This window comes from Eublepharis macularius, chromosome 2 (genome assembly GCF_028583425.1).
Source record: "Eublepharis macularius isolate TG4126 chromosome 2, MPM_Emac_v1.0, whole genome shotgun sequence".
Taxonomy (NCBI): domain Eukaryota; kingdom Metazoa; phylum Chordata; class Lepidosauria; order Squamata; family Eublepharidae; genus Eublepharis; species Eublepharis macularius.
Genome location: NC_072791.1, coordinates 233996315 through 234023002, shown reverse-complemented (window position 1 = coordinate 234023002; position 26688 = coordinate 233996315). Strand labels below are relative to the sequence as shown.

General features: G+C 48.1%; 1 protein-coding gene across 1 annotated transcript in view; it reads right to left on the bottom strand.

The window, feature by feature from the left end:
• The window catches only part of MPP4 (MAGUK p55 scaffold protein 4), a 63012-nt gene extending 41015 nt beyond the window's left edge, over nt 1–21997 (bottom strand). The window contains exons 1-8 of the mRNA XM_054970144.1: nt 21949–21997; nt 19486–19536; nt 17471–17592; nt 12463–12540; nt 10733–10813; nt 7968–8099; nt 6279–6360; nt 4415–4500 (exon numbers count right to left, since the gene is read on the bottom strand). Coding sequence (XP_054826119.1) covers nt 4415–4500; nt 6279–6360; nt 7968–8099; nt 10733–10813; nt 12463–12540; nt 17471–17592; nt 19486–19536; nt 21949–21997 — 681 coding nt within the window. The remainder of the gene's footprint in view (nt 1–4414; nt 4501–6278; nt 6361–7967; nt 8100–10732; nt 10814–12462; nt 12541–17470; nt 17593–19485; nt 19537–21948) is intronic.
• Nucleotides 21998–26688: the final 4691 nt, after the last annotated feature.

Genomic DNA, 26688 nt, shown 5'->3' with positions numbered 1-26688 from the left:
AGACAGTGTGGAACTCCTGCTCCTACCCCTGCGGCCCAGTCATGACGAGAAAAAGGCTCCTATGAGGGCCTCATTTCGTAGTTCCACAATCCACCAGCTTTCTGTCAACTCCGGCCTCTTTTAGCTTTGTGGGGGAGGGAAGAGAGGAATTACATGACATTCAGGGTTGCTTCTTTTACAGATTTGCCATGGAGCCAGCCGATGTGTTATACCGATATAGATTAAAAGCACATGACAGTAATCAATACTGAATAATACTAGGCCAAGCTCTTGTATTCGTTAGGTGAACTTTTAAACTTTGCATGAACTGTCTGTGTATTTTTTTCTATGTGTTAGGTAATTCAACAGGTGTGCTTTCATCCTTTGACAGTTAATTAAAATAGTGGACTCTATCGAGATTAATGTTCCTCTATCAGAGATTCAACCAATGGTAATCGCTCAACTTAACTTTTCCTGACACTTCTTAGAGATTTGTAGTTTTGTTTTGCAGATCTGAGTATGGCGTAATTTTTTACTAATTGGAAGGTTGTACTATAAGAAATTATGAATATTCAGTGAAGCGTCAAACCAATCGTTGTTTGTTTGTGCTATCATGTGAATAGACCTTAAATATTTGCATATGATGAGGTATATAATTGCAAACACAGATAGAATGGCAGGGCTCTGATGGAAGAAATCTCTTGTGAGAATTTAGGTGAGAACTTATTTGTTCCTATCCATTTCATAGAAACTTTGAGTATGTTAAACTTGGGATTTATTAAGAAATGTTAGCAAACTTATTTCTTATTGCCTTTCTGTGTTCTGTTTTTATAGGATTTATATTAATAGCCATTTATATTTTGATTACTTGCTTCACTTAAAAACTAGGGTGTATTTTCAATAAAGTGAAATAAACTCTAGACAGGTGTCTGTGTTTGATAAAGAGTTGCAAAGCAATATTGAAGCGTGTATAAATAAATGTACTGATAAACAGCTGGTTCAAAGAACTTATCTGTTTGACAGGTCTGAGAATTAATTGCTGTAAGCTTTCCAGGCGAGAGATTCATCTTTCTCTTGACTAGCAGAAGCTTAGTTTCAGACACGGCAAAAGCTCGTTACAGATGCTCTGCGGTTCCAGGGAAAGGCTTCTATAAAAACAGGAGAGCTCCAATGGGCTTGGAAAGTTGCTCCTGGGGGAGGAAGAGTTTTTGGTGGGGGGGGAGAGTTTTTGGTGGGGGGGGAGAGTTTTTCCATTTTTGCTGCCGCCTGTGCACACAACACCTCCACACGGAGCAACAGAAATGGGGAAAGATCTCCCCTCCACACTGTTTCTGCAGGGTGGGGGGGGCGGAGAGCTTGGGAGAAAGGCAGGAGCCCTCCCTCCTCCAGTGGCAGCTTTCCAAGCCCGTTTGCGCTCTCCTTTTTTAATAGAGGCCATTCCCTGGAGCTGCTGTGCGGCTGCTGCACGAAGCACGGGTTGGCTCCATGGCGAACTCGTAAAAGAAGTAACGTGGAGCGCGACCCACATAAAGAGTCTGACAAGAGCAGGGAAACTGTTCTCCTTATTGGTAAGAAAACTGTTTTCCAGACAAACCTGAAAAAGTAATACATCAAAAGAGTAATGTGTCTAGCAAGACAGGTTTTTAGCAGCAAATGTAGAAATATAGAGATGACATACAGATTTTACAAATAATTTTTAAATAATTTTTTTATGGAAGATGATGTCTTAAGTCCAATAAGTAAAACCTTTGGCAGGCAAACAGGATCAGGGCAATTAAACTTCATAGTAACAAGTCCGCTCAATGTCTCTAATAGGAGTGCGCACGCTGAAAATATTAGGATTTCCTGCTTCGGGAAAAACATTTGGAAAGACCCAAAACCCGAAGCAGCAAGCCACTTCGGATTCGGGTATTTTAATCACTTTGGAATGCTCTGTAAAGATTCAGAGCATTCCAAAGTGATTCAGGGAGCTGAGTTTTCTCCCAGCAACCCCACCCACTCCCGCTCTCAACTCCCCTACTTAGCCCCCCTCCCTATCAGCTGGCAGGCGGCAGGGGAGGATTCCCCTCTGCCGCCTGCCAGCTGATAGATTAAAGGGCCCTGTCCTGCCACTTGCAAGCAGCAGGACCCTTTAAAAAAACCCCAAACCCCCAGTCCCACCAACCCCCCCCACTTACCTTTGCTCTGCTGAGGTGGTGCAGGCTTATGCCTGCATCCCTGCCGCCTCCGTTGCCCGCTGGTGTTGGGGCCGAGGAACTCCTTGGCCCCGACACTGACAGGCGAATGGAGAGCCCGGCAGGGACTTGCAGGCATACGCCTGCATTTCCACAGCCACTTTTGCCCACTGGTGTCAGGGCTGAGGAGTTCCTTGGCCCCGACAACGGCAGGTGAAGGGAACACCCAGCAGAGTGCCTGGTGGAGACTTGCAGGCTTACACCTGCATCCCCCTGCTACTTTCGCCCGCTGGTGTCGTGGCTGAGGAGTTCCTCGGCCCTGACATCAGCAGGCGAATGGAGCACCTGGCAGGGAGCATCCCCGCTGCCTCCTTTGCTCACCAGTGTTGGGGCTGAGGAGTTCCTCGGTCCCGACATCGGCAGGTGAACAGAGTGCCCCTTGGGGACTTGCAGGCTTATGCCTGCATCCCTGCCGCCTCCTTCACCCGCTGGTGTCGGGGCCGAGGAACTCCTCGGGTGAATGGAGTGCCTGGCGGAGTGCCTGGCCGGGGTGCCTGCATCCCCACCGCCTCCTTTGCCCGCCTCTGACGGGGCAGAGGAGTTCCCTAGCCTCAACGGCGGCACCTGAAAAGATTATTACCACAGTACTATTCACATGCGCCAAGACAGTGAGATACACTTAGGTCTGAAAGCGCTACAAATTCCAAGAAGAAAAGAGGTGGATCATCACGCATAATGTGATGTGAACAACCTCAAGCTGATCCTATAAGCAACCACGGCAGATTATGAACAAAGGGAGCGGGTAAAGACATGGTATTGCCAGTCAAAGCAAAGAAATGGATAAATAAATCATTATTTAGGCCCCAAAAACCTAATTAAAGGATTTCATGTTTGGGCCGTTGGCAGGGCCTGTTGTTTGGTATAGGAAGCATGATTATAGGTGGTTGTGAGCTGGTTCTGCTGGCTGCTGTGTGTGCAGGAATGAAAATAACAAAAGCATACACTTGCTTGATAATTAGAAAAGAAATGAGAGTTCTTTATTGCAGTAATTCCATATTCTGATAGGAAAGGAGGAGAAACAGATCCTAACTACTTATCTATTCTAAGGATGGACATGGATGGCAGGGCAAGGCCTGCATCCATGCTGCCAATATGGAGGGAGGAGAAAGAGAAAAGGTATTGCCTGGAACAATGCCAGGAAGAGAGGAGAAAGTCAGGAGGAGGAAATCCTGACATATCAAAGGACAGTCAGAGCAGTAAACAGTAAACAGAGTGCCCTGACTTCTCTATCTTTCTAATTCTTTGGTTTGTCCCCCCCCCTTAAGACTGAGGAAAAGGATAGCCTTAAATCCTCCTCTTCCAACAGTAATCACATAGGAAAAAAAGAAGCGTTTGAACAGTCAGTCAATGCTGTCAGGTTCTGCCAAGGGCGCCACCCTGTGAGTCGCCGGCCTGCCTTACAGGACCTTTAAGAAATATGCGGGATCCTGCTCTGTAGAAGGAGGGGGGTATACCTCACCCTCACACCCTCTCAGTCCACTTGCAGGTCCCTTCAACCTGACCTTGTCCCGGCTGATCTGGGCAGCTACAGCTGTGCTCTCTTGGCTGGCTGCCAAGCTCTCTCTACTAAGGGCCTCAGGCAGCCCCACCTGTGGCTGCTTTGCTTTCAGCCCCATCTGGTTCTGGCTGATTGCTTCTAGCCTGCCTGCAGGCTGGGATGTGGCCCTGTGCTGCCCTTCCTCTACTGCAGGTAAGGTTGCTGGCTGTCTTGCTGCTAGCTGGCTGTCCCTGCTTCCTGGGCTTTCTCCCTCTGGTTTGATCTCCTCCTGGCTGCCCCCACTCTCGCTGCCTGGGCTCTTAGCCTCCCACCGGAGGGTGGGGCTAGCCAGTTTCCACCTGCCCCGTCTAACCCTCTGAAGCTTGGGTGCTTCTTTCCCTCCCTCTGGTGCCGTGGGCTCTGGCCCTGGGTGCCTGTTGGGGTGTCTGGGAACCTGTCTCCCAGCTGCCTCCTGTTCCCTCCTCCCAGCAAGTCTGGGGGATGAGCCTCAGACCCTAAACAAATGCAGTGTGTGATGCACAATGTACAGCAATTCCCACTTATGCAGACAAAACCTGAAGTCACGAACCGGTGGGAGCAAGTGCCCAGGCTTCCCGTACAAGATCTACTTTGCAAAGTGTGGTTTTCGTGGTGTGTTTCTAGGTTTATTTGAACAGATGATGGGTTGTCATTGAGTACTCTTTAAATCTTTGTATTATCATACCAGAATGTGGATTACTTGCTCAGGCTCTAGTCCTTCCACTGGAACGCCATTCACCTCTACAAGTTTGTCTCCAGCATACAACAACCCTGCAATAAAACAGGCCAACGGTGAGTGAATGCTTCATCCAAGAAGAGGTAGGGAAAGACACGCAGAACTTCCAAGAAGATGCCAGGATTCTTGCCCCCAATTTTTTTAAAGAGTTGGGTCTGAGTTCCCCAACTCAGGTTTCTGCACCATACAGCAGTTAAAAAGTAAATGGCTATTTTTTTTTAAAAAAGGCGAGCCTCTGTGGGGGGGACGGGACGAGGACTCATCCCTCCCCCCTCAAGCCATTTCTGCATGTCAAAATAGCACAGGGGGAGTCCCCCCCCCCGTTTTTACTGCTCCACATGCACAGAATACTCCACATGGAGCAGAAAAAACACAGAAACCCCTTCATCCCCTGCCCAGCATAGTCTTGCTCTCCTACCTGAGTGCTACTGGCCTTGTGAAAAGGGAAGTCCTTGGTCTCATGGGTCTGAAAGCTGCCTGTGCCAGCATTGCCTTCCAGACCCTGCATTCATTTCCGATGTAGGGTCGCCAGTCTCCACTGGGGGCGGAGGATCCCCCGCTCCCACCCTCCACTTCCTGCCCCTGCTTACCTAGCCAGTGTAGGGGGAACTACGCCTCCTGGGGCATGCTCCCGCACACGGCAGTGGCCCAACTCAGGCCTGAATCTGGCCAAATTGGGCCACTGCAGAGCGCAACAGCACTCCCACGTTCCACAGTGGCCCAATTTGAACCTAAACCCAGCTGAATGTGGCTGAATTCGGGCTGAGTCAGGCTTGAATCCAGCTGCTGTGAAGCACAGCAGTGCTCCCACACTCTGCAGCGGCCCGATTCGGGCCTGAATCCAGCTGAACCAGGTCAGATTTGGCCAACCCTGCAGAGCGTGGGGGTGCTCCAAAGGTGGAATGTGTCCTGCACAATGACAGCCCTTCCAGGAAGTGATGTCATTGTGCAGGCTGGGAGTGCGCGTGTGCAAGAGGAACACCAAAAGGTAGGTGCCGGGCCTCCAACTTCTGGCCTGGGGGGTTGGGGGACCTGGCAACCCTATTCAGACCTGTGGTTCTGCCTATGACAATGAGAGTAAATTTGGGGCCTTATGGCCATACAGTCAGATCACTTAAAAGAAATGTGTTCTTTTACACACACAGCTTAAAAACATTTACAGACTGAACTGGGATTCTAGTGAGTTAACCAGGATGTAGTGGTATTTCTCAGGCGTAACAGCAAACAAAGAACAACACCGCCTTGCATCCTAGGAGATCCCTTGGCTGGATCCAGACTGAACTGGCCACTCCTGCGGGTTCTCCCTTCCTGCTGCAGGCTCTCCCCCTGCCCGGCCACTCCTCTGGGCCTCCTGTCCCACAGGTGCAGAATTGCGTGGAGCTCCAGGGGCTGCAGAGGCAGGAAAGTTCTGCCACTGGAAAACGTGGTCTGGATCCAACCCCGCAAGCAGAGGGGCCATTACAGAAGAGGACTTGCCTGCCTCCCCCTCCCACAGCAGCCTGTGGAGCAGACCCTTATGAACACAACCGTGGGCAGAGCGGTGGTTGGCAGTGGGAAAGGAGCATCAGTGGAAACCAGTCCCCCCTCCCTGCTTCTCCTTTAGCACTGGAAACAGTCGGTGGGGTGCAAGCCATTATCTTGAATAGGGTCCCTTGAAAAGAGCGACATTTGGATCTTTCCCCAATTTACTCTGAAGGAGGTTTGCAAAATGCACTGAATCCCATTGGGTGCACTTTTTCTTTTCCTTTTTTTCCCCATAAAATGCACCTAACTCACTATCCCCTCCCTTTTGTGCGTTTAAAATTAATCTTACCGCTTCTATCTGCCAACCCGCCGTGGATGACTCTTGCCACTGTAATATCTCCCGTTAGCTCATGGCGTTTGATGGTGGCGCCCTAGGAAATTTTTTTGAATAATTAGTATCTTTTTTTTTCATTTCCATTTAATTCCTTTAAAGTGTAGATTTAGTAAGCTGTCAGAAATTAGTAGATAAGGTAGAAACATTAAGGATGGAGCCCTCGGTAGATCTCCCTCCTATGTCTTTGTAACATGTCGTCATGTCACGGCCAACTGATGGCGACCCCTGGTGGGGTTTTCAAGACAAGAGACGAGCAGAGGTGGTTTGCCATTGGCTGCCTCTGCAGAGTGACTCTGGACTCCCTTGGTGGTCGCCCATTAGGGTTGCCAGGTCCCCTTGCCCTCTTGGCAGGAGAGGGAAGGCCTGGTACTCACCTTCTTCAGCATCAGCCCATTTGAGGCCGAAATCAGCCCGCTGCAAAGCATGGAAGCACGCCTGGCCCTTGCGAGATGACGTCTCTTCCGGGAGTGACCCTGGCGTGCCCCCCCAGGAGTGCCCCCAGGAGGCCTGTTCCCCCATCTTCCCCTTCGCCAGCCAGGTGAGTGGTGGTGGGGGGGGAAGAGAGTGGGAGTGGGGGATACTCTGCCCCCACCAGGTAAACCGGGACACCTGCCTCTCATCCAAGGCCCACCCACTTCTGCAGTCTGATGAGATTGGGCATCCCTAGGCCATCTGGGCCGGGGTTTCCCTTCTGTGGATATTCCATTTTTCTGCAAGCTGCTGCCCCCTCGCTCGGCTTTAGAGCCAATGGTTGGGCACCCTAAAGAGCCATCATGTTTCTTAACACACAATAGCAGCCACCATACAACTGGATCTCATTACTGTGAAAGCTGCACAATCCCCCGTAGCTCTATTTCTAACAGAATCATTTTTAAAATATCTTGAAAGGAGGAGTGAACCATGTACCACCAAGGAACCCTCCGTGGCAGAAGGACAGGATAAAAATGTCAAAGATGTAGAAAAACTGTATCTCTCAAGCTCAGAACATCATAAGGCCATCAGTAGAGCCAGAGGTCCATCCAGCCTGGCACACTGTTTCATACTCTTTCACACAGCAGCTGGCCAGCTGGCCTGGTCGGGCCACCAAATTCTTAAAAACGAATAAAATATGATCTCTAAAACTAAAAGCAATCCTGTGTGATTACTGAATGTCTGCCTAGATCATATACAAGAAATGCCTTTGAGACTAAACCTTTAGCCACAAATCATGTCATAGCTTTTAAACATTTATTTAAAAACCAAACATTAATTTAGCAAAATAAACAACAGTCAAAGGGTGATGCGACTCAAATTTTGTAAGGCATGTTTTTAGAACTTGGGGGAAACGTATCACTGCAACCAGGGCTTTTTTTCTGGGAAAAGAGGTGGTGGAACTCAGTGGGTTGCCCTCAGAGAAAATGGTCACATGGCTGGTGGCCCCGCCCCCTGATCTCCAGACAGAGGGGAGTTGAGATTGCCCTGGAGCGGTGCTGAGCGACCCGGAGGGCCATCTCAACTCCCCTCTGTCTGGAGATCAGGGGGTGGGGCCACCAGCCATGTGACTGTTTTCAAGCGGTTCCGGAACTCCATTCCACCACGTTCCCCCTGAAAAAAAGCCCTGACTGCAACTGGTTGCGCGAGTTTAATCTTAAAATGGAGCCTTACGAGAGGTTGCTTGTTTTTCACAAGGCAGACAATCCTCATCGGCTCTTCGTTTTCAGGGATGTTATCCGGCAGAGGTGGAAGAATGGGCTCATAGTCCTTCTGAGCCACAGTGTCGTGAGCCGATAGTAGGGCCTGCGGGGAAAATGGAAGCATTAGATCGTCTGTGAACGTGACTGCTGGGTAAGATATGGAACGAGGAATCCCTATGGACAGACGGGGGCTCCCGTTTCCCTTTTTTGCTGTGCATCTTCTAGCAGAAAGCTGATATACCAGTGTTAGTCAAAGGGGCCTTATCAATCTCATTCATCTTGGCACCATTCCTGTGAGAAAGGTCACAGATCCAACAGAAAATGAATGGGTGGGCTTCCGTGAGAAGGGATTTGAAACGGGGTCTTCCAGATCCAGGTCTCAGAGGGGTCAATTCTTATGTTTTGAACTGATTCCTAAAGAATTGGCCCTGCTGAGCCCCTGCTGTTTCCAGTTTAAACCAGAAGTGACAACACCTGGAGTGCATGTGCGAAAGAGGAGAAGCCGTGCCCCCCCCCCCCGCCATATGATGACATATGTCCCATATGAGATATGATGGTGAGGTGCTAAAGAAAATAACCTTTTTGCGACAGGCACAGGTAGGGTCTATCCTTGGGATGATCTTCATTTGATTTTCTGCAGTAAGGAATGAGTCTTCATAGCATCTTCAGATACCAAGGCACTCAATAAAAATAAAAACTGGGCCACAGCATCTTCCTGCTTGCTACACTTGAGGCTTAAAAGAAAAGGCAAGCTGACGGCAACTTCCAGCTAACTCAAATGTTTTTAAAAAGTACGTAACACTGAAACCGTGCCATGTCTGGATATGATGCTGAAGGGAGACTGCACGTTTGAATGTTCCTACACATTTTTAAAAAATTCCTAGAAAATAAGTATGTCAAGGAGAAGATAGCCTAAAGTCTAAAAAAAATATTCTCTTTAAAGTGGCCTTACACAGGCCATATTATTTGTTTGACCCACTTCCTTCTCTAGGCTTCTTCTCCACCACACAAAAGAATCCAAAGCAACATTAGGGATGCCAGCCCCCACCTGCACTGCTGGGGGCGCCCCTGCCACTGCTCACCTGGCTGGCATGGGGGAAAAGATGTGGACAGGCCAGCCGGAGCGCATGGTGAAATGGTAGGTGTGTGTGAGCCACAGGCTCCACCAGGGCTCAGAGGGACCAATTCTTATGTTTTGAGCTGGTTCCTAAAGAATTGGCCCTGCTAAGCCTCCGTTGTTTCTAGCTGAAACTGGAAGTGACATCACCTAGAGAGCATTTGCGAAAGAGGAGAAGCCGTGCCCACTCTGCCAGGAACTCCCCCTTCCCCTGATTTTAAGGTCCGGGGGCCTGGCGACCCTGCGCAAAATGGCTGGAGCGGATTTTCATTGCCACAGTAAACAGAAGAAGGAGAATATGGCTTACATGTGAGCTTCTGTGTCCCGGGGAAAGAAGAAAAGCCGCAGATGCAGTGTGTTTAACTCACCCCTTTCTGTTTCAGTCAACACAAAGTGCATTCTTCTAATCTTGGGGTGCATCTGTTAGAGATATTTGGGGCAGATAACTCTTGTCTTTTCAAGGTTTCAACAACAACATGGCCGTTTCCACACGACTTACCGGCCTCTGGAGCGTTGCACAAAACACGCGGAAGATAGCATCTTCTCGCGCAAAATGGCGCCAGGAAGATACTATCATCTGGGAGTTTTGTATGACATCACGTCTTCTTGGCACGATTTCACATGAGAAGACGCTGCCTTCTGCGTGTTTTGTGCAATGCTCCGGAGGCCAGTAAGTCGCGTGGAAACAGCCCATCTCTCTTTTATTCGTTCTTTCATGGCAATGAAACAATGCCAGACCACGGATGTCAGGTTATGGCAGATAGATCCCTGGATCACTTCAGCATGACACATGTCCTTGGCTAAATGATCTTTATTCAGGAACTCAATCTTGTACATATACACAGGTCCATAGGAGTACATGAAGTAAAAGGCAGAGGAGCCTGGTAACTTCTCATTGAAAGGAATAAAGCTTCAGGCTATTACAGGACAATATAATCAACCAACCTCCTCCCCCCTAGATCACGAGTACAGAATCAGTCTGGGAAACATTTCTGAAGTTCACACACTAGACAGACAAGATACCGAGTAATGCAACACTTCAGACGCTCAAGGTCATTCTAAACAATATCAATAAGATTGTCCGCAGCTGCCGGCTATGCTGTGAGACTGAGAAAATGAAAGTGGTTATTGCAAGTTAAGGAATGTACTTATCAGTTACGACATAAGACCAGGTACACCAAGGCAACTCTGGACCAGGTACACCAAGGCAATTCTGGAACATACACTTAATACTGGCATGGACAAATGGGCACATTCAAACATGACACAATCAGTGGCCGGTTGGCATGATGGGATGGCATGATAGGAAGGAAGGGCTTGCAAGTACCAGTTGCCTCTTTTGGACTACGGGCCAAGCTAGAAGTGACGGATGACACTTGAATGGCAAGTGAACAGACTCACATGTATTCCTACGTGATCGAGTGGAGTGCAAGTGGAGCACAAGTGAACAGGGAGGAATACACACACGTGAGTCTGTTCACTTGCCATTCAAGTGACATCCGTCACTTCTAGCTTGGCCCCGAATGTCTTCTCAGTCATCTGCTCCGTCCTGATGCTGAGTGCAGAATAATTGCAGCAAATCCTCCATGCCAAACAACTTCTGGGACTTCAGTACTTGCCTTCAAGTGGGGGCCACGTAGAAGTCGCCTCAACTCTCTAACCTCTGCAGATGGATGGACTCCACGCAACAACTCCGCGACCTAAGGACGAACAAGGAAGACTCGCTGAGCCTTGAGAAAGAGGATATGATGTTCTTTAGCACTTTCTTTACAAAGTACTGTAAACTGCCAAAACATTAAATAGTAAAATACACCCACAAACATTTGATAACTGATACAGGAAGAAAGAAAAGTTAAATGCTTCTGCGCTCTTTTCTTGGAGTTCAACTATGTTCAGAAACCATGACAATAGTATTTAAAATCCGAAAGCACAATAAACTATTTCCAACGAGCTTGGAAGGAGCCCCAAGCTAGTCTGCCTTCCTGATCCCTTACATAAGTAAACCTGTTTTCACATGCTGGCAACGGCCCAAACATTGAAAATCTGCTCATTGACTTCTAGAATCTGTTCTTTGGCATCCTGCAATAATCATTTTCTATCAGTCCCCCTTAGGAGCAGAGAGCAAATGTGAGCCAATTTGGAGCCCTTGTGAAGTGCATGGCCCACCCCTTACTGTCATGCTAATGAAATGGGACAGGGTTTGGATCGGATGGCCTTGCCACTGGGTGACTTATCCTTCGCTCTGGCGCAAGAAGGCCCTGCAACTGCACCAGCCCAACTAGAGTAGGCCAAGACCTCGCCTCTCTCAGAAACGTTTGAAGAAAAGGATGGGGTGCACAGTAGAGGTGGGACCAATTTCTAGCTCCCATTCTTCCGTCAGGAGTCAGGTCTGCCTCCACAGCACTTGCTTCTGTTGCTTAGGGTGGTCTTGCTCTTGTAACATCTGTGGGCTCCTTGTCTGTGGCCCCCACCCTTTCCCTTGCTCCTGCCTCCCATGAAAATACAGGTGCGGTTTATCTTTCCTCTCTCAGGTAGGCTCATGGGTTGTTCTGATACAGAACTTACTCGTAAATTTCTTCTAGGCGTCAACCCAGGAATTACTGTTCCCTGCGCTAGTTTCTTTGCAGCAGCTTGCAAAATTTGTAAGCAAACAGTATGTAATGCAACTGTTTTTTAAATATTCATTATTGGGGATTTTATATTGTAATTTATGTATAAACTGTTTTATGTTTTGTAATTGTTTATGTTCTACCCAAAGGAACACCTTTTGGACATTCCGTGCTGGTCTTCTTTAACTGTAATAATAAATATACTATACTAGTGTATCCTTGTTGTGTGTTCATTTTTAGAAACACTGGCAGCAGGCGTATGCCGTTCTACGAAAGCAAGACATGACACATTCTCCAAGAAGGGGAGTTTTCAATTTTGCTGTAATAACAGGATGCCAACCAAGCTCACACTGGGGTCAGCACCGTACCAGTGGTGGCCATCTTAGCATTAGGCCACTCCTCCCAGAGATTTCTTTATTAAAAACCCACAGAAAGCCTTGGCCACAGACTCACTGCGGGCTCGGTTTGTGGGCTGCAGCACCGTGCCGGGAGGCCCTCGGAGGCCCCACTTGTCCACAAGGGAGCCAATCGGTTTGAATTGCCCGGGAAGCCAATTGGAAGCGGGCTGATCAGGCCCTGGGTGGAGCCTGGCCGGAGGAACTGGGCTGCACAGTCCCCCGTCAGGTCTGCCAGCGAGCGTTATAAAGGGGAGCCGCCCAGGCCATGCCAGGCTTCGATGAACTTCTGGGTTATTCCTACTGTTACAGAGGTCCAGCCTCCATCTAGTATATCCGTCTCACCTCCTGAGTCAGTGAGCGCGCCTGCGGTGTCAGTGGAACTGGTCTCCTTTTGATGTACTGATGAAGGCATTCATACACCTACGAGCAGAAGTATAAGAGAAATCCATCACTGCCTCAACCAAGTGTCAGATAGGATGCATGATTCATGCAGGAGTACGCACCTTCTCCCCCCACCTTGATTGGGCCAGGATGCAACTCCATTTTCTTCCATGTGGATTTGCTGTTTAAGTCAGGCATGTGCCCTGACTTAAACCCACTTTCACAAACATGCGCTCTGCCTTACACCCATGCCACCCAAAATAGAGACAGTCACGGAGAAGCGTAACTGACAAACAAATTTCTAACCGTGACCAACTAACTAAAGCAATTAAAGCTACAGTATATCTAATATATTCGAAGATTCTTTTTTATATAGTTAATTACAACACTGGGAAAGCACAAACAGATCTGTGCTGGAGTTGTACTGTGCATGTCATTTGCACACACACACACACACACACACACACACATGCATACCATGTAACACAGCTATCAAACATTTGCTGTTGTAACACCACAGTGGAACCCAATAAATACAATGACCTGAAAAACGGCTAGCCCTTCTAGCACAAGAAGTACCACATACTATGTCACATGGGAATTGCCGGGAATTTGCTTTCCCCTGAAGTAATAGCATGAAAGGATCACTGCAAAGATTGACCTACATATAATTGCTTTTAAACTGTAGGATTTGAGTCCAGTGGCACCTTAGAGACCAACAAGATTTTCAGGATATGAGCTTATACTCTGAAAATCTTGCTGGTTTCTAAGGTGCCGTATTACCAACACAGCTATCCACTTAAAAACTGTAATCGCTTTTGCTCATCTTCATCCCATTCCACGCTTGTTTTCCTTCCCTGTATTGATTTCTCAAATGCTTTTGACAAGGTACCTCACCAAAGATTCCTGAGAAAACTTAGCAGTCATGGGATAAGAGGACAGGAGGATCTCTTAGGAATTAAAATTAATTAAATGGCAGGAAGCAGAGAATAGGAAGAAATGGGGGGAAGTGAGCAGTAAAGTCCCAGAAGGACTGGTTTTTGCACTGGTGCAATTTCATTTGTCCATGAATGATTTGGAACTGGGCGGGAGGAGGGGAGGGTGGTGAGCAAATAGCAAGCAAGTTTGCAACAGACTGACTTATCTGTACACCTCGTTAGAGCTTCTGACCTGTCCAGTATGGAAATTTATTTCCCAAATTCTGGACAGAGACAGAGTTTCAGAAAAGGTCTGAAAACAAAGATCTCTCTTTAGAGAAACTGCTTCTCTGTACAAATTATTTATGTGGGTTCTTTTTGATTAACTCTTCCTCATCAGAGGTACAAAGAGAGTTTAAACCTTTGTTCTTTATTGAAATAAACCCTAATCTGGCTGCTGTGGGTTTTCCGGGCTGTATTGCCGTGGTCTTGGCATTGTAGTTCCTGACGTTTCGCCAGCAGCTGTGGCTGGCATCTTCAGAGGTGTAGCACCAAAAGACAGAGATCTCTCAGTGTCACAGTGTGGAAAAGATGTAGGTCATTTGTATCTACTCAGGAGGGGTGGGGTTGAGTTGAGTCATCCTGTAAGAGTTTCCCAGGGTGTGGAATGCTAATGGCGGGAGGCTTCACTGTATCCTGAGGAGGTTCTTTTGCATATGGATTGGTACTTGATGTGCTAATCTTCTCTGCAGGGCTATTGTCGGGGATAGAATGTTTTGTTAGCCTGGTGTTTTTCAGAACTGGAAACCATGCTCTGTTCATTCTTAAGGTTTCTTCTTTCCTGTTGAAGTTTTGCTTATGCTTGTGAATTTCAATGGCTTCCCTGTGCAGTCTGACAAAGTAGTTGGAAGTGTTGTCCAGTATTTTGGTGTCCTGGAATAAGATACTGTGCCCTGTTTGAGTTAGGCTATGTTCAGCCACTGCTGATTTTTCAGGTTGTCCAAGTCTGCAGTGTCTTTCATGTTCTTTTATTCTTGTCTGGATGCTACGCTTTGTGGTCCCGATGTAAACTTGTCCACAGCTGCAGGGTATACGGTATACTCCTGCAGAGGTGAGGGGGTCTCTACTGTCTTTTGCTGATCGTAGCATCTGTTGTATTTTTCGGGTGGGTCTGAATACTGCTTGAAGGTTATGCTTTTTCATAAGCTTTCCCATCTGATCAGTAATTCCTTTGATATATGGCAAAAACACTTTTCCTGTAGAAGACTGTTTTTCCTTGGTTGTTTGATTCATCCTGGGTTTGATTGCTCTTCGGATTTCATTTCTGGAGTAGCCATTTGCCTGAAGTGCGTGGTTTAGATGATTAATTTCCTCATTGAGAAAGTGCGGCTCACATATCCGTCTTGCATGATCCACTAATGTTTTCATTATGCCTCTTTTCTGTTGGGGGTGGTGATTGGAGTTTTTGTGTAAGTACCGATCAGTGTGAGTTGGTTTCCTGTAGACCTTGTGACCTAACTGAAAGTTTGCTTTGCGGATGACCAAGGTATCCAGGAATGGGAGTTTTCCCTCGATTTCTTTCTCCATTGTGAATTGTATGTTCCGGTGGATGTTGTTGAGATGATTCAAAAACCCCATCAATTCTTCCTCCCCATGGCTCCAAATGATAAATGTATCATCCACAAACCGGAACCATACACTAGGTTTGTGGGGTGCTGATTCTAGAGCTGTTTTTTCAAAATGTTCCATGTAGAAGTTTGCTATAACTGGGCTGAGTGGGCTCCCCATGGCCACCCCATCCATCTGTTCATAGAATTCGTTGTCCCATTGGAAGTAACTGGTTGTCAGACAATGGTGGAATAAGGCTGTTACATCCTCTGGGAAAATCTGATTAATAAGTGCAATAGTGTCTTTTACTGTTTTACTGGTAAACAGGGATACAACATCAAAACTGACAAGTATGTCTTGTGGATTGAGTTTCAGAGAACTGATTTTGTTGATGAAATCTGCTGAATCTTTGATGTAAGACGAGGTTTTCCCGATGTGGTCCTGCAGGAGATCGGCCAGATGTCTAGCTAATTCATATGTTGGTGAACCAATGGAACTCACAATGGGTCGGAGTGGGACTGAATCCTTATGTATTTTGGAGAGTCCATATAGTCTAGGTGGCTGTGCTTCAGTCTTGCATAGTTTTCTGTGCGTGTCGGGATGTAGTGAGGAATTCTTGATCAGCGCATTTGTTAGCCTGGTGATTTTGCAAGTGGGATCTCGTTTTAGTTCTTTGTAGGTGGAGGGGTCCAGGAGTTCCTTAATCTTCTTTTTGTATTCCTCTGTTTTCATGATCACTATAGCATTGCCTTTATCAGCTGGTAGAATGATGATGTCTGGATCTGCATTGAGGGTCTTGACGGCATTTCTCTCCTTGCGTGTTATATTGCTGGTGGGAAGCTTTGCCTTTCGTAGAATCCTGGCTGTCTCTCCTCTTATTTCCTCAGCTTCCTCTTCAGGTAGATGACGAATGGCAGCTTCTACATTTGCAATGATGTCTTCCACAGGAATTCTGGTGGGGGTGACTGCAAAGTTTCCTCCCTTTGCCAAGATGGAGGTTTCTTCTGGTGAGAGTTGACGGTCTGTCAGATTGATGACAATGCGTGCATTGTCGAGCATTGGGCTTGTCTGTCTTTTTTCCTGTAGTTTGTTAAACTTCTGCTTCTGTCTGGATGTGTGGTTGGTAAAAACTTGTTCCATCTTCCTGTAGGTGAGATTATCGACCTTGTCCCAATCCTGACTTCTCATTTTATGGCTGGTGTTGATATGCAAGGAGAATAGCTCCTTGTCTGTGGCAGCAAGTTCTCTGCAGGTAGTGTGGATTCTTTCACGTAAGAGGGCCTGTTCTAGACGGTCATAAATGCGGTTCGCCTGTGTGGTTTTGAAGATTCTTTTAGTTGACCCTAATCTTTTAAAGACCCTAATCTTTTAAATTAAATAAGATACTAGAATATAAGATAAAGGCAGTCTCCTGTGCACGCACCGAGTCATTACTGACCCATGGGGGGACGTCGCATCACGACGTTTTCTTGGCAGACTTTTGTTATGGGGTGCTTTGCCATGGCCTTCCCCAGTCATAGAATATAAAGGCATATTAAAATAACTCTAATTAATGGTGAACATAGGCATGCAATAAAAAATAAATCTCTAAACATTTCTCAAAACTATGAATGATTTAAAATCAAATCATACTTAGCTTACTATGAAATGTATGGAATGTTATAAACACAGAGAGACATACATTTCTCACCTAAAATCTTCTGTGTGAGATTTCCTTTGTCAAAACCCTAGTTTCTTATCTTGATGACCTCTTTTTATAGAAAATGACATTTGCTATCTAAAAAGACATTCTAAGATCTTTTACATGTGACAATAATATAAAAATATGATAGGTCTTATTTAGCTGATTCTTCATATTTTTAATCATGTGATGTTTGGCTAAGCCAACTTACAATGCTATTATGCATCTGCATAGATAAGACTCCATAAATCCTTAAAAAGATATTTAAGACAGGCAGACAGACAGACAGACAGATTATCCGTCTTTTCTAGGAATTAAAAAATCATTTATCTACTCTTTTTCCAACTACTTTTAATTGGCTGTCAAAGATAAAAGAACATCTGTATTTTTCTACAACCTGCTAATGAATTGAATTAAAAATCATACAAAGTTCGCCCAAATACACTTGTCTAACTAGAGTACATATGATCAAAATCATATCTCTATGACAGTATTAAGTTTTTCAGGATGTCCTGAGCTAGGATAGATTTTCATATATAACACCCACAAAAATTAATTTACACATCCAATCTAGAGCAGGAGACATCAAATCATCAGTGGAAAAATGAATTCTGTTCACACCAAAAGCCTTCGATCGTCACAATTCCCCGGTACAAAGTACTTTAAAACGAGAACTTCTTGATGATAGAGACAGAAATCTGTTCCCAGCACTGCACGATGAAGCGTTACTAAATGCATTGGGTCACAGTGGAGGAGATATTACCTTTAGCAGAGCCTGTAGCCATGGAGACCTGAGCAGGTCGTATAAGACTCCGACCCCGTTGATATCTCTTTTGTAGAACAGGCTCAGCTCTTGCAGGACCAGAGACAGAACGTGGGATAGACCTAATTCCCAAACCCCACAGGCAACGTAGGTTAGTACAGGCAACACATTCCCCACATTTATCTACAGATTTCTTGCTGGGACAACAAGTCAAGAGATAGCATGAGCATAACCACGTCGAGAGACGGACTCATCCCTTAATGTAAACTGGTTCTGTTCACAACAGTTTTTGTCTATAGGAGCTCCTTTATTCCCACTGGGACATCTGAAGGATGGGGAAACATCTGAAGAAGGGGAAACCACATGTGCAATGCAACCTTCCACTCTTAATGGTTTCTTAAGAAGACCTTCCGGGCTCCCTACTTTTATGTCTGTAGTCGTATCAACTTGTGGATTACGCTACAAACTAGAGAAACTGAGTTGTGTGCCTGATATGTTAGGCTGGCTGCAAAGGCCACAGGGACGCAGAAGGTCTACTCTCAATCTCATGCTATAGAAGCTGCAGCCAAAGTCACGCTTCCAAATACACAGCAGTCTGCAGACCTTCTTGCACAAGAGGCAGGCCAAACAGTTTCTGTAAACCTATCACGGAGGCTTCTGCCATTTTAGTTCCATCTCTTTTACACGCTTTCTCTTAAAAATGCACCTGTCATATGTACGTGGTGGTGGACAGTGCCCTCAAGTCATAACTGACTTATGGAGACCCCTAGTGGGGTTTTCATGGCAAGAGGTGGTGTGCCATTGCCGGCCTCTGCAACCCTGCTCTTCGTTGGCGGTCTACTATCCAATTGGGCGGGTGTATATATAATTATTTATTTAGACCAAAATTTATACTTCATAACCTAGAAACTGCCAGGATCTTTTATCCTTTTGGCTGGCCAGTAAGACACCGATGTTTTGCCAGGCTTATGGTTGAGGCCGGTCTTGTATCCATCGAGTGAGCCTCCTACTGGTCTCCTGTCAGCTGGGGGGGGGCTGTATAACCCTCTCGGCCCCCCACATGAGTTGCAGTGTGACCAAGACGGCTCTTCCTCCCTCTTTCCTTCCCCCTGGGCATCATTGGCAGGGGTGGAGGGTGTGGGCCACCATCTTAAGAACTGTAGTTTATTGTAATGTACGATTTTGTGTGGTTTTATTCTGGTTTTAAATGTATTGTATGTCCTGTTATAACCCACTCTGAGCCCACTTGTGGGGAGGGCGGCCTAGAAATAGAATAAACAAACAAACAAACAAACAAATAAATAAACATCGTGTTTAAAGAAAATTTAGCTCAATTTATACACATTTAAAGTATTCAGTAAGACAGTTTTTTCAGTTGAAGTATTTGCCAGAAACAAACAAAAAAATATGCCTTTGGCTAGAGTGTCTCCCTGATCCCAACCCAAATGTGTGAGAACAAACATCTGTGCCTATTATCTTTGGTTTCATTCTCATAGAGTTGCAACTCCAGTCTGGGAAATTCCTGGAGATCTGGGGAGCTGGGGGGGGGGGACACGGGGTTCGGGGAGGGACCTCCGTGAGTTATAATGCCTGTGAGCCCACCCTCCAAAGCAGCCATTTTATCCAGGGGAATGGATCCCTGAAGACTGGAGATCAATTGTAATTCCCGATTTCCAGGCCACATCTGGAGGCTAGCAACCTTGCATCTTTTGTTCTCTTTTACGTTGCCACGAGGTTTGTTTTAAGTTACCTGATTTCTTGCAGACAAGCTTTAGCAAGCAGCTCAGTTTTCTTACTAGGGCGGGGCTAATATGATCGTATCACATGGAGATTTGTCCTGGGCTCTGATTCCTCGGAGGATGAAGACTTCGTGGAGGACGGCAGGGGACGGAGCACTCCAAGCTCCTCAGGAGTCAGGCACGGGGAGGGCCAGCAGGGAGTGGAACAGCAGGAGCCCTTGCCAGAGCAGGCGGAGGAATCCAGGGCAGACTCAGGGACAGGAGCTGTTCCCTCACCTGCACCAGCACTGGAGACCAGGGCAACACCCCCACCCAGCTCCCCTGAGCCTGAGAGGCAGCGTAGGGCGCGACAGCATCTCGTTATACAGGGCAGGCACTGAAACTGCGGCACAGCGACCCTGAGTGCTAGCAGGATGCAGCACTGCCTTGGAGGTGATTGCTTTTAAGCCGAGACGCCCTTTCCCTCGTTGCGGAAGCACCTTGGCAAAGACCCACCCGGCTCTACTGCGACCCAGCTCTCTGGGTCCTGCTCTCTCAGCTCTGACCTTTGGACTCAGCTTTCTGGACGACGTTTTCTTCCTTGTTCCCTGGACGGCTTCGGTACACTTCGGACTCAAGTTAGGTCTGTGTCTGTTTCACTGCCTATATTCAGCACAAGATTGAAACAGCTATGCTAGCTACTGATCTGCTTCTAAATTCAGTTCAAGGTCCTTGTTTTTCCTTTCAAAGCCCTTGGCATGGTGAGACCCACATATTTGGAGGATAGGGGCCCCAACATCCCGTGCTGACTGGAGATCTGTAGGGAGTACAACCAAGGCTCATTTCGAGGGGGAATGCACTGGAATGCCATTCCGGTAGTTTCCCCAAGTCAGGTGGCCCCGCCCACCTGATTTAAAACATTTTGGGCCGTTTAGGCCTCAATTGGGGCCAAAATGGCCACAATTGGGGCCAACTTTATCCCGGCCATTTCAGCCCTGATCCGGGCCGCAATGGGCCTAAAATGGCCATTTCCGGCCATTTGGAACCCGTTTCAGCCTAGATAAGGGTTGAAACGGCCCGGATCACGGCCGAAACGACCCGGATCTGGTTGGTGCCATTTTGGCCCTTATCCTGTCCGAAACAAGTCTAAAATGGCCACTTTGGGCCCATATCGGCCTGGATTGGGTTGGTGCTGGGCAGGGGAAGCCTCCGTCGCCTGGCACCGACGCGGTTCCAGCCGTTTCAGCCCTGATCCAGGCCGCAATGCATCCGTTTTGGGCTCGTTTTGGCCAGGATGGGGGCCAAAGGGGCCCGGATCAGGTCAGTGCTGGGCAGGGGAGGCCTCCCCTGCCCAGCACCGATCTGGTACCGGCTTCTTAGGCCCCAATTATGGCTCAAATAGGCCCCAAATGGCCATTTTTGGCACTTTGGAGCCCTTTTGGGCCTGGACCTGAGCTGAAACAGCCTGTACTGGGTCAGTGCCGGGCAGGGGAGGGTTCCCCTGCTTGGCTCCAACCAGATCCAATCCTTTTTGGCCCTGATCTTGGCCCAAAATGGCCACTTTCGGCCATTTGGGCCATTTTCTGCCAGGATTGGGGCCAGAACTGCCAGGATCTGGTCAGTGCCAGGTGAGGGAACCTTTTCGGCTGGGATCAGGACCAAAACCGCCAGGATTGGGTAGGTACCTGGTGGGGGATCCCTCCGCTGCCCAGCACTGACCCAATCTGGGCCATTTTGGGCCTGATCCAGGCCAAAACGTGCCCAAAATGGCCATTTTGAGCCATTTTGGGCCTGTTTTGGCCTGGATTGGGGGCAAAATGGCCCTGATCGGGCCACTGCCAGGTGGGGGAACATTCCCCCATCTGGCAGCACCCGAATTATGGCCCTTTTGGCCTGATCAAGGGGTGTGGCATTTGCTAATGAGTTATGCTAATGAGTTCCTGCAGTTCTGTTTCAACGAAATGACCCAAGTACAACTGATCTCCAGTTCTGTTCCTGTGGAGAAAATGGGTGTCTTGGAAGGTGGACTGTATGGCATTGTACGCAACCAAGGTCCTGCCCTCTCAAGCCCACCTTCCCCAGGCTCCACCCCCCAAATCTCCAGGAATTTCCCAACCTGGAGCTGGCAACCCAAGGACCTCCTCCCCTGTGCATCCTCTGAGATCTAACAGTTATCATGAATAGTCCGACTGACCGGTCAGAAATTGGACTTTTCCCCTTTGAAAGGGACGTCAGCTATCCTGATGTTAGCCGTCATATTTCTTTCCTCTTGGCTGTTGAAAGGTTTCCAAGGCCCGATTATTTCGGAGGGCTTTTTACCAAAATGATTACTGGGGTGACAAATTTCTGTATGTGCTGTGGAGATTGAGGACTTTCAAAGTTCAATAATGGCAAAGTACTAAAGTGATGGAATGGGCAATTTAAAAAGATTTATAGATGTTGAGCTTTTTATCAATTCTATTTTTGTGAATTGTGTTTATTTTTCCCCTTCAGTTTTATTTATTGTTGCTGCCCTGAAAGTGTGTGTGTGTGGGGAGTATACAAATAAATAAACAAATAATTAAAACATATTTTTAACTCTTAGCCTGAAAGCTGCATATTTCAATGAAAATATGCATCCCGCTCTAAGCAGGCAATGACCTCTCCGATTTGTGTAAGTAGCAACTCAAGTCTGGCGATAGATATAAACGCAGAACTGAGTAATACTGACTACAGAACACAAAATGTTTACAAAAAGGGAAATAAAACAACAGACCACACCGTTTTCATGGCTGTGCAGCAAGGCACCCTTCTCCCCTTTCTCCCTCATTCTCGGAGATTCTCTTCGTTTCTCTGAGGGGATCATCTAGTCTGCATAAAAAAATATAAACACTTAGCTGGGAAACAAAGCACAGTATTAAGTCATCTCTATTGTTTTACATAAGATATTTTAATTATACTTTAGAATCATGACAGCACTGGGGGGGTGGAGAGAGAGATGATACCTTATCAGATTTACTTATGAAAAAATGCCTCAGAAGTTTTTTACACTTTACTGGATGTGTAAAATTCTGGAACTCCCTGCTAGAATAATGGTGGATGCCAAAGATATTACCCCACTGACCCTGTTAATTACCGCCTGGTCTTGAACCTCCCATTTCTGGGTAAGGTGATTGAGCGGGCGGTGACAGAACAACTGCAGGCATTCCTGAAGGATTCCTCTGTCCTGGGTCCATTCCAGTCCGGTTTCCGCCCTGGCCATGGGACGGAGACGGCCTTGGTTGCCCTCACAGGGCCTCCACAGGCACCTGGATCGAGGTGGGTCAGCACTGCTAGTATTGCTGGATCTTAAAGCAGCATTCCACACAGTCGATTACAAGCTCCTGACTCACTGCCTTGCCAATATGGGGATATATGGGACAGCCCTACAGTGACTGGTCTCTTTTCTGCACGGTTGGGGACAGAGGGTGGCACTTGGGGAGCAGTTGTCGCCCCGCCACCCCTTGGTGTGTGGTGTCCCGCAGGGGACGATACTCTCCCTGATGTTATTCATCATGTATATGCACCCCCTAATGCAGCTGGTGCTGAGTTTCGGGTTGAGTTGCCATCAGTATGCGGATGACCCCCAACTTTATCTGTTGATGGACGGCTAGCCAGGCTGCACTCCGGATAATCTGTCCAGGGCTCTGGAGGCCGTGACTGGGTAGTTGAAACAGAGCTGATTGTAGTTGAACCCTGTGTAGATGGCGATCGTGCACCTGGGCCATGGGCTGTCAGGTTTGGGGATCTGGCTCCCAGCCCTCAGTGGGGCGCTACTTGAGCTGGCGCCGACAGTGAGGAGTCTGCACACAATCCTAGACGCCTCTTTGTCAATGGAGGCCCAGGTCATGGCAGTTGCATTCTTCTATCTTCACCAGGCCAAGCAGCTCGTCCCCTACCTGTCGGCCTGCAACCTGGCAGCAGCGATCCACGCAACAGTCACCTCCAGGCTGGACTATTGTAACTTCCTCTATGCTGGGCTGTCCTTGAGCCTGCTCCAGAGGTTAATTGGTCCAGAATGCAGCTGCATGTGTTCTGACCAGGACTCCGTTCCGGCCACATATTACACCTGTCCTGCGCCAGCTGCACTGGTTTCTATTGGAGTTCTGGGTCAGGTTCAAGGTTCTGGCATTAGCCTTCATGGCCGTTAGCAGACTGGGACTTACACATCTGAAGGACCGTGTCTCGTTCCCCAGAGGTTGCTATGGTCAGCAGATAAACAGCTACCGGTGATCTCTGGCCCCAAGGAGGTTCGCCTAGCCTCAACCAGGGCCAGGGCTTTTTTGGCCCTGGCACCTACCTGGGGGAACTCTCTGCCTGTGGAGGCCCGGTCTCAGCAGGACTTGTTACCATTTTGCCGGGCCTGTAAGATGGAGATGTTCCTCCAGGCTTATGGTGGTCGAGGCAGGCAGATCACCCAACTGGACCTTCCCAGTGGGGGGGGGGTATGTGCCCCTGACGCTGTATTTATTAAATCTTGGCCACCCTGCCCTGCAGATCCTGATGATGTCTGAGATGTGGGATGCAACGTGGGCTGCTTTAGGATGTCTTTAGTACAGTATTTATATGATTGCTTCCAGTGTTTTATTAAATGTATTTAGTATGTTGTTAATCTGCTCTGAGCCTACCTGCAGGGAGAGTGGACTATAAATTAAATCAAATTTTAAAAATAAATAATATTACAAGGGGTTTGGGAAAGAATGGGATGTATTTATGAAGAACATTCTGCAATCATTACCAGAATAGCCAGGAGCCATACCACAGGGAAGTAATTCCTACACTAGACAGTATGAATTGGACATTAATCATACTTAATTTGCTCTCTCTGAGTGTGATAGAAGCAGACAGTTTAAATAAATAGGTACATTCAGTTTGATACTCCCTTCTGTGAATTTAATTTTGAATGACATTGTTATAAAAAGAATAACGCATTCTGCCTTTATCCTGGCTAATTTATCTTTAGGAATGCTAGGATTATTTATATCAAGATAGGGGATTATAAAACCTGGTCTTTCTTACTAGCCCCAATCCATCACCAAACAACTACCCCCCCCCCTTCCTGTGATCTAACCCACTTCATAAGTAGTGAGAAAAAATGGGGATGTACAGATGTGGGGGAAAGAAAGTGGTATCATCATTAGACATGGGCACGAACAGCATTACAAACGCAAAAAAAACACGAACAGCCCGTTCGTCTGTTCACGAACAAGCTGTTCGTGAGGCCCCATTGTAAACGAACAAGTGGTCGTTGCAAGCCTGGTTTGTTGTCGTCTGCTGTTCATGAAGCCAGACAGTCAGGCACCTTCAATCAATTCCCTTGGCAACGGAGGTAGGGACTGCCTGAACTCTGTCTTCTCTCCTTCTGTCGCCTTGGAAACCCCAGTCTAAGCCCAACTTAGCTTGATGGGCAGGTCTTCCTTCCAGGTGTGGAACTCCAAATTGGTTACATGGGACCAGAGACCAGGGGTGAGGGAGGGGTGAGGGGTGGTGTTCTGTAGCCATGGGCACTCCAATCTCATCCCTGCAAACCCTGTTAGGCAGTTCTGGCTGACAACCACAGACCTGCTTTTCTCTATGAGACCTCTGGTTATAAAAGGGCACTGTGCTCCCAGTTCTGGCTTTCAATTTCAGCAGGCACTGGAGTGGGACAGAGCTGTTGCTAGACTTTTGGGAGAAAGACAGGGAGAGTGCATTGGAGCTGGGATTTTTTCTGTGTGTGGAGGGTGGGATAAGGATCTATCCCCTCTACTTCCAGGGCTCCTGCCAGGCCATGGGGCCAAGCTCAGTGAGCATCTCGGCTGAGAGCTCACACTGATTATTATTATTAGCAGTGCCTGATCTGGTCAGGTTTTTGGGAGTGCTGGGCTAGGGCTCTACCCCCTCCCTCTAGTTCCAGGACTGCTGCCTGGCTCTGGGGCCAAGCTCAGTGAGCATCTCGGCTGAGGGCTCACCCTGATTATTAGTTCCTGATCTAGTCAGGTTTCTGGGAGTGCTGGGCTAGGGCTCTAGCCCCTCCCTCTGGTTTCAGGGCTGCTGCCAGGCCCTGGGGCCAAGCTCAGTAGGCACCTTGGCTGAGGGCTCACAGTGTTCTCTCCTTTTCTCTCTTCCTTAATTCTTGTTTGCTGGCACAATGAGGCTTCGGGTGGGGGCCAAGAGTGGTCGTGGGGGGAAGTGCAAAGATTGTCCCAGTTGCCCCGCAGGAAGCAGTACTGGGCAGGGCTCTGAGGCAGCAGAGACTCCTGCTCCCCAAAAATCACCTGTGGGGGCTGTGGAGGAGGCCAAAGAGTTCTTGATGGTGGTGGAAGAGGAACTCTTTAAACTGTTTGAGGAGGAGGAGGGTGAGGGATCCATGGAGGAATGGTTTGGGTTTGATGAAACATCCATCCTGTCCCCATCCCAAACTCCTGGTGCTGTTCCTGCCTGCAGTCCACCCCTCACTCCGTCTTCTGTTGCTAGCTCTGTGGCACAGTCAGTAACCTTTCGTCCTCCCTCCCCTGGAACAGTTAGTGGGCCACGGTTTAAACTCTCAGTATGGAGACACTTTCGGGCCCTTCCGAATGACCCCCATGTGGTGCGGTGCCATGTCTGTGATGGCCTGGTGTGCAGGGGCAATGACCCGAAGCACCTGTCATCGGCTGTCCTGATTAGGCACCTGAAGCTGCGCCACCCGAGCCTGTGGTCTCCATCACCAGCCAGGGAAACATCTGGTGGGAGGAGGCAGAGGGCTACCAGCTCCTCTGAGCCAGGATCAGTAGGAGGGTCACCAGAATCCACCCCAAGCAAGAAGCCTTGCCCTGAGGGTGCTGCTGGTGGGAGTGGAATGGTCAGGCAGGCCACCCTTGGGGAGGTTGTTCCATCGGGGTCGGGGATACTGCCTTTGAAATGGGTGAAGTCAAGGGCTCAGGAGGCGGACATTCGTGGGGTGGCAGAGACAATTGCCCTGCAAGGATTCCCCCTATCCGTCGTGGAGGGTGTGGATTTCCAAAGGCTGCTTCAGCACTTTCCCCCATGGTTCTCCATGCCATCACAGCGCACCGTTGGGCATCGAGTCCTGCCTGCCCTCTACCAGTCTGTGTGAGACATGGTGCTCAGGGAGCTGTCGGCCACCAAAGGTACACTTCACGGCCGATCTCTGGAGCGGCTGCCATCATGGGTACCTTGCCATCACTGCCCACTGGTGGCAACCAGAGGACCTCTGCTGCCCCAGGCCAAGAGCTGGCACCCGGAAAAAGGTGCCCTGCTTGACACCAGGCTACAGGGCAGTTCTTCTCCAGGCCCAGGGGATGGACGAGGTCCATACTAGGAAGAACATCACCACCACTGTAAAGGTGGCACTGAGGGAGGGGACGGCTGGGGAGGGAAGGGTTTGTCTGTGGCTTCATAGTGACAGATGTGGGAAGCAACATGTTGGCAGCCCTGAAAGAGGCATCCCTCCCGGGCCTGGTGTGCATGGTGGCCAGGAAGTGGTAACCCTCTGTCCTT